Here is a 10,024-nt window from a genome sequence, read left to right as displayed (position 1 = left end):
AAAGTGTTGACTGTCCACCCTATCCATGCCTCTTATCATTTTATACACCTCTCTATTAAGTTACCTCTCATCCTCTGTCCTCCAAAGAGAAAAGCCCTAACTCATCCAACCTTTCCTCATAAGACATGTCCTCTAATCCAGACAGCATCCTGGTAACTTTCCTGTGAGCCCTTTCTTACACATCCTTCCTCAATGAGGCTACCTAAACTGAACAATACTCTACGTGTGGTCACAGTTTTGTAAGCTGCATTACCTCGCGGGTCTTGAGTTCACTCCCCTAACAAATGAAGGCCAACACGGCGTACACCTTCTTAACCACCTTATCAGCTTGCACGTCAACTTTGAGGGATTGCGGACTTAGACCCCGAGGTCCCTCTGTTTCCCCACACTGCCAAGACCCTTGCCATTGGCCTTGTACTCCACTTTCAAATTCGATTTTTCAAAGTGTATCCCCTCGCTGTTTTCATGTTTGTGGTCGTTACCGCTGTCATTTAATTTAATTGCCCCCACCTTTCTGTTTTTTCTACTACCTCCGTGACTTTTTTCGTTAGGAAATCACTGAACTGCCACTATTACTTTTAAGTGAGTGGCACCAAAAAATCGATGGTAACACGGCACATTTCTGATCGAGAGTGGACAGACCACACAAGGCTGTTTTCAAACACGTCTACATTTAACAACAAACTACAACTAAACTGAACACCCACTCTCAGACAGTAACTCCATCTCCCACTGTGCAAACCGGCGACCTCTGTGGCCGCTCGACGCGCCTAGCCCCGCGTCTGTGCGTCATATCCGGGCGCGGCCCGGCGACTTCCTCTTTCTCCGTGGCTGTGGGGAAGGCCGCTTTGTAGAGGCAAAGACTGTGCCGCAATCCGCTTCCATCGGCTCTGAGGACGCTCGATTTCCACTTGCAATGACGGAGCAGATGACCCTTCGCGGGACCCTAAAGGGTCATAATGGCTGGGTGACACAAATCGCCACTACCCCGCAATTTCCAGACATGATTCTATCAGCGTCCCGAGGTAGGCCAGATCGGGACAGGCAGGAGTCCAACCCGCGGTGTTAGCAATGTGGGCCGAGCCGAGCAACGTTTTGCTCGACTTTGCATTTAATTTTACTTGTGCTTCCCTCTATCGTATGCTTTAAAACTATAGAGTTATCCTCCTCGTGGCTCTGTATCAGGAGTGGATGCAGGTTCAACGTAGTGTGCTGACATCCGCTGCAGGAGAGCCTTAACTCTTTGCAATCCTAAAAGAGCGGTGGAAAGCAAGTTGAAAAACTGTTTAACTCAATGCAGCCAACTTTTAATAAGCATGTTATGTTCGAAAGAGAGAGGGCAGGTCTAAAATTGTTTTTTTGCTCAGGAGACGGACACAGTATATAGAATTGAGGCAAAGCAGCAGCGAGGTCACAGACCCTAAACAGATTACAGAGGAGATGCTGGCTTAGGGTGGATAAATCACCAGGGCCTGACAAGGTGTTCCCTTGGACCCTGTGGGAGGATAGTGCAGAAATTGCAGAGGCCCCAGCAGAGATATTTTTTAAAACATCCTTAGCCACAGGTGAGGTGCCAGAGGATTTGCGGATTACTCATTTTATGTTGTATAAGAAAGCCTCTTAAGAGCAAGCTAAGAAATTATAGGCTGGTGAGTCTGACGTCAGTAGTGGGAAAGTTATTAAAAGGTATTCTAAGGGACTGAATATGTAAGTATTTGGATAGACTGGGACTGATTAGGAACAAGAGATGCTGAAAATCCAAGCAACACACAAAACGCTGGAGGAACTCAGCAGACTACGAAGCATCTATGGAAGAGAGTACAGTCAACTTTTTTCTCTGGTCCTGCTGAAGGGTCTCAGCCTAAAACTACGACTGTACTCTTGCATAGATGCTATCTGGCTTGCGAGTGTGTGTGTGTTGCTAGGAGTTCCTCCAGGGACTGATTGGGGATAATTGATGTGGCATTGTGCGTGGTAGGTTGTGTCTAACCAATTTTATGAGAATTTTTCGAGCAAATTGCCAGGAAAGCTGATGAAAGCAAAGCAGTGGATGTTGTCTACATGGACTTTAGCAAGGCCTTTAAAGTCCCTCATGGGAGATTGGTCAAGAAGGTTCAGTTGCTCAGCATTCAAAATGTGGTAAATTGGATTAGGCATTGGCAGAGAGTGGTAGATAGTTGCCTTTGACCGGAGGCCTGTGCCTAGTGATGTGCCACAGGGATCAGTGCTCAGTCCAGTATTTGTCATGTATATCAATGATCTGGATGATATGTGGCTAACCGGATCGGCAAATTTGTGAGTGCCACAGGACTGAACAGGAAGGAAGACTCAAAGCTTTCAGTGGGATCTGGACCAGCTGGAAAAATGGCAGATAGAATTTAATGCAGACAAGTGTGAGGTGCTGTTTGGGAGGACCAACCAGGGTAGTCTTAGACAATCAACAGTAGGGCACTGAGGAGTGTGTTAGAAGAGAAGGATCTAGGAATACAGATCCATAATTCCTTGAAAGTGGCGGCACAGATAGGGTTGTTAAGACACTTTGGCCTATATAAATTAAAAGTATCGAGTACAAGAGTTGGAGTTTTGTATTGAAATTTTATAAGATGTTGGTGAGGCCTAATTTGGAGTATTGTGCGAAGTTTTGGTCACCTGCCTACAGGGAATTTGTAAATCAGATTGAATGACTCAAAAATTACAAGAATGTTGCCAGGACTTCAGGACCTGAGCTGTAGGGAAAGATTGAATAGCTTAGAACTTTATTCCCTTGAACACAGAAGATTGAGGGGAGATTTAATCAAAGTATATAAAATTATGAGGGGTATAGATTGGGTAAATGCGAGCAGGCTTTTTCCACTGACATTGAGAGAGAGTCTACAACTAGAGGTCATGTGTTAAGAGTGAAAGGTGAAATGTTTAAGGGGAACTTGAGGGGCAACTTGTTCATTCAGGGTGGTGAGCATGTAGAAGCTGCCAGGACAAGTGGTAACTGGGGTTTGATTTAAAGCATTTAAGAGAAATTTGGATACATGTGTAGAAGAGGGGGGTATGGAGGGTTATGGTCTGGGTGCAGGTCAGTGGGACTAGGCAGATTTTAATGGTTCGGCACAGACTAGATGGACTGAAGGGCCCCTTTTTGTGCTGTAGTGTTCTATAACTGTATGCTGTACGCATCTAGATGCCTTCGAAAAACCTGCATAAACCAAAGTGCTTTCTATTACTTAAGGGCCCTCTGTAAGATGTACAAGGCTTTGTTGAGGCATAAATGGAAGCAGAAATTGTGCCCCCTCATCCTTATTCTGGGTTTAGTATATTTATAATTGATCCTTTAATTCCACGTAGGCCACTAATTCTCCCATATCTTTCTGTGCAAATTATCTGGATGTCATTCTTGAATGTTCTCAATGTCTGAGCATCTATGCTGCTCCAAACTTCAGAATTGAAAGTCTAAGATACAAATTTTAAGTCACTTCAACCTTAAATGGCTCACTTCTTGGGCCTGCAGTTGTAGATTTTCTACTGTGGAGGTATATCAGTGTAGCTCATGTTCCTGTGAGGGCTTATTTTTCATAAGTGAATGTGGGCTATTTCCTTTAGTTTTTTTTTAACAACGATTTCCCCTATCTGTGGAACAAATGTAAAGTCATACTGCACTGTCCTCTTCATGTTTATTGTTTGGTATAGTGAGTTTAATTGTGAGGGATTGTAGACTCGTCAAATCCCCAACAATTGCAGCAAGATTTCCATTCCCATTTGTATTGATCTGTGCAATATAGTCTTAGAATTGGTTTCTTAATTGCTTCGATTTTTCCATGTTTTTTGTGTGCATCTGTGTACACTATCATTAAAATTCCTTGCTGCTGTAAGTGCTATTTATACATTCATTCTGTCAAAATAAATACAATTATTCTGGAACATACCGTATGCCATCTTCATATCCACTCAGTTACCTTTATTTATCCAGGGAAGATATAACAAATTTGAAATGGATCTTTTGAGCTAAAGGAAATGGAAGCACGGTTTGAAATTCTGCAAAATGATTTAAAGGTCCAGGCAGGATCTGTAGTGAAAACACATCAATTAACCTACTGAATTTAGATTTCTTCTCTGAAAGTTTATTTCAAAATTCCCACGGGTGGAAAACAGCAACAGCTTTTATGGATCTTCCAGTATTGTTTCACACTAACAGTTATCAAGTAGAAATAACTGCCAATTTCCCTTGATTAGTTATTGTGCTAGTAAAAAATTAGTTATTATAAAATGAGATGTGGATAAATTGCAATAAAATGGCTCATTGTGGTTGAGTAGCAATAGTTTCAATCGATTTTTGATTCACCATGTTTATTCTATTTCAGATAAAACTATCATCATGTGGAAACTAACTCGGGATGAGACTAGTTACGGTGTCCCTCAACGTTCCCTCCATGGTCACTCTCACTTTATTAGTGACGTGGTCATTTCTTCTGATGGTCAGTTTGCCCTCTCTGGCTCCTGGGATGGAACCCTGCGACTTTGGGATTTGACAACGTAAGAATGTATATAAATCGCTATTTTCAGATAGTTGCATTTATGCAATAATTTATTTAAAAGACATTTTAAATCCAACTTGTATTGATTAAAGAATTTAGAGCTTAATTTTACAATGAATGGTAGTTTTTCTGCAACTTTCTGGGAATGTTATGAAGCCAGTTTTATTACTTTTCCAGGGGCTTAACTACCCGTCGATTTGTTGGTCACACCAAGGATGTTCTGAGTGTTGCCTTTTCGGCAGATAATCGCCAGATTGTGTCTGGTTCCCGTGATAAAACAGTTAAACTATGGAACACCCTGGGAGTTTGCAAATATACCATTCAGGTAACTTCAAGGCTGTGAATTTTTACACTTCCATATATTTTAACATACATTGTGGTCTTATCTCCCTGGTAGTCACCTCCTTATTTTATGCTTGAGTTGTGTCAGTATTCCTAAGGTGAAAAGTAGATGCTAGACAGTGAGGAAGAAGGCTTTAGAATGCAGGATGATGTGGATAGTCTGGACAGTCGGCAGAAATGTGGCAGATGGAACTCCATAAGTGGTGTACCAAGGCCAAAAAAGGGGGGGGTGTTGGAAGTTGTGAGGGAAGGAGGAGTATGTGCCTATAGATTAAAGTAGTACAGGTGAATTAGTTAATAAATATGTATATGTTATTGGGCAAGGCACAGAATAAGAGCTCAGGAAAGTTGATACAACTATATAATGTAAATTGACAATTTGGGTGTGCTGTTCTGGTCACTGATGTAAGGTATATGTGATTAATACTGGAATGCTTCTGGAGATTTGAGAAGATTGCCAGACTAATACAATTTCAGCTCTGAGGAAAGGCTAGACGGATTTAGTTATTTTTTTGGTACTGAGAAGGTCGAGTGTAAAATTCAGGGGCTAAGTTAGTAGAAGGGGCAAAAGTCAACAAACATGTTTTTAAAAAAACCAGTGAAAGGACAGGGGACATGGGAGAAATGCTTCTCTAGGAGAGACGTAGGAGTACGAATACATAGTAGGGGCTCAAATGTTCAGTGTATCTTAAAAAAGGTTTGCAGAACCAGAAATCCATAGAGCTGAATGGTTGAATTGGATTGGGTGTTTTTTTAATGTTCTTTTAAGATTTCTATGATCATGAAATGACAAATGTCATAATCTCATTGTAGAGATGAGGATGGACTGAATAAATCCATTGTGTGCTGTAATTGTATAAAACCTGGAATTACTGTGTTGGCTGTACAGAGTTTACACAAGTTTAGCTGTCTTGCCCACTTCTAATTCAATACAGCTTGATTATTTCAGTTTCAAACAATATTTAATGTTGAAATGTTAAAATTATGACTTTTATAGTGTGAGGAAGAAGAAGCATCTGACTAGATTTTCTTAACCACAGGATTGTATTTGGTATCAGCAGAGTTTTTTCATTGTTTGTTCAAGGCAGTATAGTAACTGAAATTTGCTTTTCAATAGTTGGTACTGTGGAATGCTGTTTATCAGATGATGCACTTTCATTTGATATTAAATAAAGTATGGTAGGAAAGTTATTATGCACGTCTTGGCATCTTGAAATTGTACACACCTTAGTTGATACATTGTGGTAGGAATTCTGCAATGGAAATGATGGTGGATTTGTTCTAGTAACTACCAAATCTTACATATTTTTATCCATTAAAAACCTAGGATGAATGCCACTGTGAATGGGTTTCGTGTGTTCGCTTCTCACCAAATAGCAGTAATCCCATCATTGTTTCCTGTGGTTGGGATAAACTGGTTAAGGTAAGTATGTCAAAATTACAGATTAAATGTTTTGAGTGGAGGGTTGTTACAGCAGAATTTGTACCACTTTGATACTTGAATTATTTTTTTGAGATGGGCTGCATATAAGATTTTGTGTTCATTCTCTTGTTTTATACAGTTCATTTTGGGGATTTGCTATCCTTTTAATTTGTTGTGAAGAAGAATCCCTGTGTGCAACACACACAAAATACTGGAGGAACCCAGCAGGCCATGCAGCATCTATGGAAAAGAAAGTGTGTAGAACATGCTAATTTGCACACATTCCATTCATGTGCAAGGCTTTTCTTTAGACAGAAAAAACTGGCATGTTCTGTTCATGTTGACACTCTGAGTAATCCCATCGATTCCATTCTCCCCACTTATTTCCCTGTGACCCTTCATGAAAGAGGACTATATGTCTTCATAATCTAATTTGCCCATCAACTCTGCACTGAGCATCCTTCCACCCATTCTACACTTGGAATAATTTGCAGTAATTAATAAAACTACCATCTAATATAATATGTACAGGGAAATAGGAATTTAACAGATCACCTGGAGAATCATGTATGATGATGGAGAACATGCAAGTTCCACATAGCACCCATGGTCAGAGTTGGTGCCAGAGCTGTAAGATACTACCTAAACCACTTTGCAGCCCACTATAATTCCTCTGAGTTCTTTGGTTACTTAAAATTAGCATTATTTGACATAAAACTATTGAATTTAAAAATGTATTAAATGGTATCTCTTCTAGGTTTGGAACCTAGCCAATTGCAAACTGAAAACAAATCATATTGGACATGCTGGTTACCTGAACACCGTTACTGTTTCCCCTGATGGATCCCTGTGTGCATCAGGTGGCAAGGTACATTTCTGTTTTGCATGCTTACTCTTTTCATTTGCTGACTAAATTGTAACAAGAAGTTTCCTTATCAACTCTTAATAAGATTTGACTTCATTCTAATCAAAGTATTTGCATAGGTGTGATTTTTGGCAGCTCAGCTTAAACATTTAAAACAAAAGCTAGCAAGTGTTCAGTGGTAAGGAGCCTGTGAATTGTATTTCATGTCAAATGTTTTCCGCTCTATAGGATGGACAAGCCATGTTGTGGGACCTGAATGAGGGAAAACATCTGTACACCCTGGATGGTGGTGACATCATCAATGCCTTGTGCTTCAGCCCAAATAGGTACTGGCTATGTGCTGCCACCGGGCCAAGCATTAAAATTTGGGTGAGTGGGTTTATTTTTGAGATTTTCTTCTAAGCACTGAAAGGTGAAACTTCGTAAGAGACAAATTAAGATTGGTGTTCATTAATTTTAAAGCAGACTGTTTCTTAAGAGTGTACACTCAGTAGCTACTTCATTAGGTGCATCTGTACACGTCGATGCAAATAATCTAATCAGCCAATCGTGGCAGCAACTCAATGCATAAAAGCATGCAGGCATGATCAAGAGATTCAGTTGTTGTTCAGACCAACCATCAGAATGAGAAAGGAATGAGATTTTGGCCATGGAAATGATAGTTGGTGCATGAGGAGGTGGTTTGAGTATCTCAGAAACTTGATCTGAGATTTTCACACAATAGTCTCTTGGAGTTTAGAGAGTGGTGCAAAAAATAACAAGGTACATCCCAGTGAGCAGCAGTTCTGTGTGTGAAAATACCTGGCTAATAGGAGATATCAAAAGAGAATAGCCAGACAGGTTCAAGCTGACAAGCAGGGAACAGTAACTGAAATAACCATGCTATACAAGTGGTGTGCAGAAGTGTATTTCAGAAATTACAACATGCCAAACCTCGAAATGGGTGGGCAGCAGAAGACCACAGACATACATTTAGTGGCCACTTTATTAGCTACCTCCTACACTGAGTATAGAATGAAACTGCACCTGTCTCTTGTCTGTTCGTCCCTCCCCACTGATCTCCCTCCTGGCACTTAGACTTGCAATCGGAACAAGTCCTTTACCTCCTCCCTCACTACCATGCAGTTTCTCCCTTTTTGTGGTCTGGGGCTAGCACTTGGTTTGCTCTGAGTATATAGTCTTATTTTTTGTTTAGTTTTAAATACTAGCTGATATAAAAACTAAAACAATTGCAGCATAACACTTGTTTTCCTTCAGACTGACCTGTTTATCAGGTAAGAATGGGCAATGCTTAAACTGGGCACTGCCTGCTCAATGCTGTTTAATCCACAGGGGAAGGATAGATGGCTTTTAAGAATTTAAGAGAAATTTGGATAGGTACGTGGATGGCGAGGGGTATAGAGGGCAATGGTCTGGGTGCAGGTTAATGCAACTAGGTACTATATAATAGTTGACAATGGGCTAGATGGGCCAAAAGGCATTTTGTGCTGTTGTGTTCTATGACTCCTAAGAATGCCAATGCCCCAAAATGCAATAACAGTAAAACCATTTTCAGCTTTAACCAGAAACCTTAACTTGTACGTGTAACACTACTTTTTTTAGTGGTCATTCTAAAATATATTTTTGAATTGTTCACAGGACCTGGAAGGAAAAATCATAGTGGATGAATTGCGACAGGAAGTAATTAGCACCAGCAGTAAAGCAGAGCCTCCACAGTGTACATGCCTGGCTTGGTCTGCAGATGGACAGGTATCTTAGCACAATGAAATATGGATAGTATTCCTATGATTCATTCACATAAGCATCTTGCCCTTGTAGGGATGCTAAAGTGATGTGTAAAAGTCTTAGGCACTCTAGATTTTTTTAGATGGCTTCAGATAGTATGCCCTCCACAGAGCCCTGATATCAACATCATCAAGGCTGTTTGGGATTACCCGGAGAGACAGAAGTAAGTGAGACAACCAAAGTCTGCAGAAGAACTGTGGCAAATTCTCCAAGATGCAGCAACCTACCAGCCGATACCTAGGAGAATTAATGCATTTTGAAAGGCAAAGGGTAGTCACACCAAATATTGCTTTGATTTAGTTTTTTTTTACTGTTTACTGCAGTATTTTTTGATAAGTAGAATCTTTTAATTTTATTATTTTCGAAAGCATCTTTGCTTTACAGAATTTTTTACGCGTCTTAAGACTTCAATACAGTACTGTATATGTTCTACAAATATGAGGGATTTGAGGCTGATAGCTTCAATTGGAATGGTGGCATTACATGTGGCTATGCACGGTATGCAGGTTAAGTATTTCTTATGGCTGCTGAGAATATCTTGCAGTCCCTGTAGCAAGTTCTTGGTTTAGCTGTTTGCATGTGAATCTAGAAATGTAGAGATACTGCTTTTTTTTAAGTTAAATTTAAATTTTCTGTGTTTTAAAATCTGCAATATTAAGATTAACTTCTGACTTTATTTTCCCGCAGACATTGTTTGCTGGCTACACGGACAACCTTATCAGAGTCTGGCAGGTCACCATTGGAACAAGATGAAGTGCATTTTGCAAGAAGATGAAGAATCTTGTTTGGGCTGATTCAAAATAAAATATTGCTACTTTTCAACTGACTATGTGCAGAGAACACTTATTCAATTATTTATTCTTTTCTGGGTGGATAATTACTCCAAAGATCCATTTTATCTGTCATCTGAAACAGTTTGCTTTAGATGTTGATTTGCTCCATTATTTTTGTAATGGTTGTATTTGTGATTGAGATCAATTTGGGTATTTTGTTTGTGCCTTGTTTCCAACCTGCACTTTGCATACAATTTTTATAGCTTGGTGATTTTTTTTTCTTAAATTGAACACATCTAGGTTCTGAATA

General features: G+C 40.0%; 1 protein-coding gene across 1 annotated transcript; it reads left to right on the top strand.

Annotated features, from left to right (window-relative positions):
- Positions 1-812: 812 nt before the first annotated feature.
- rack1 (receptor for activated C kinase 1) lies at positions 813-9,767 on the top strand. Its single transcript, XM_072263842.1, has 8 exons — positions 813-1,025; positions 4,353-4,524; positions 4,704-4,851; positions 6,196-6,291; positions 7,049-7,159; positions 7,385-7,525; positions 8,795-8,905; positions 9,629-9,767. The coding sequence occupies exons 1-8, from the start codon at positions 917-919 to the stop codon at positions 9,692-9,694; spliced, it is 954 nt and encodes a 317-aa protein (XP_072119943.1). The 5' UTR covers positions 813-916; the 3' UTR covers positions 9,695-9,767.
- Positions 9,768-10,024: the final 257 nt, after the last annotated feature.

This window comes from Mobula birostris, chromosome 7 (genome assembly GCF_030028105.1).
Source record: "Mobula birostris isolate sMobBir1 chromosome 7, sMobBir1.hap1, whole genome shotgun sequence".
NCBI classification, from domain to species: Eukaryota; Metazoa; Chordata; class Chondrichthyes; order Myliobatiformes; family Myliobatidae; genus Mobula; species Mobula birostris.
This window is presented reverse-complemented; position numbering and strand designations above follow the sequence as displayed.

Coding starts and splice junctions, on each gene's coding strand:
- rack1 (XM_072263842.1), top strand. CDS start 917: ATGACGGAGCAGATGACCCTTCGCGGGACCCTAAAGGGTCATAATGGC. Junction 4,852..6,195: donor TTTGCAAATATACCATTCAG/GTAACTTCAAGG, acceptor TTAAAAACCTAG/GATGAATGCCACTGTGAATG. Junction 7,160..7,384: donor TGTGTGCATCAGGTGGCAAG/GTACATTTCTGT, acceptor TCCGCTCTATAG/GATGGACAAGCCATGTTGTG.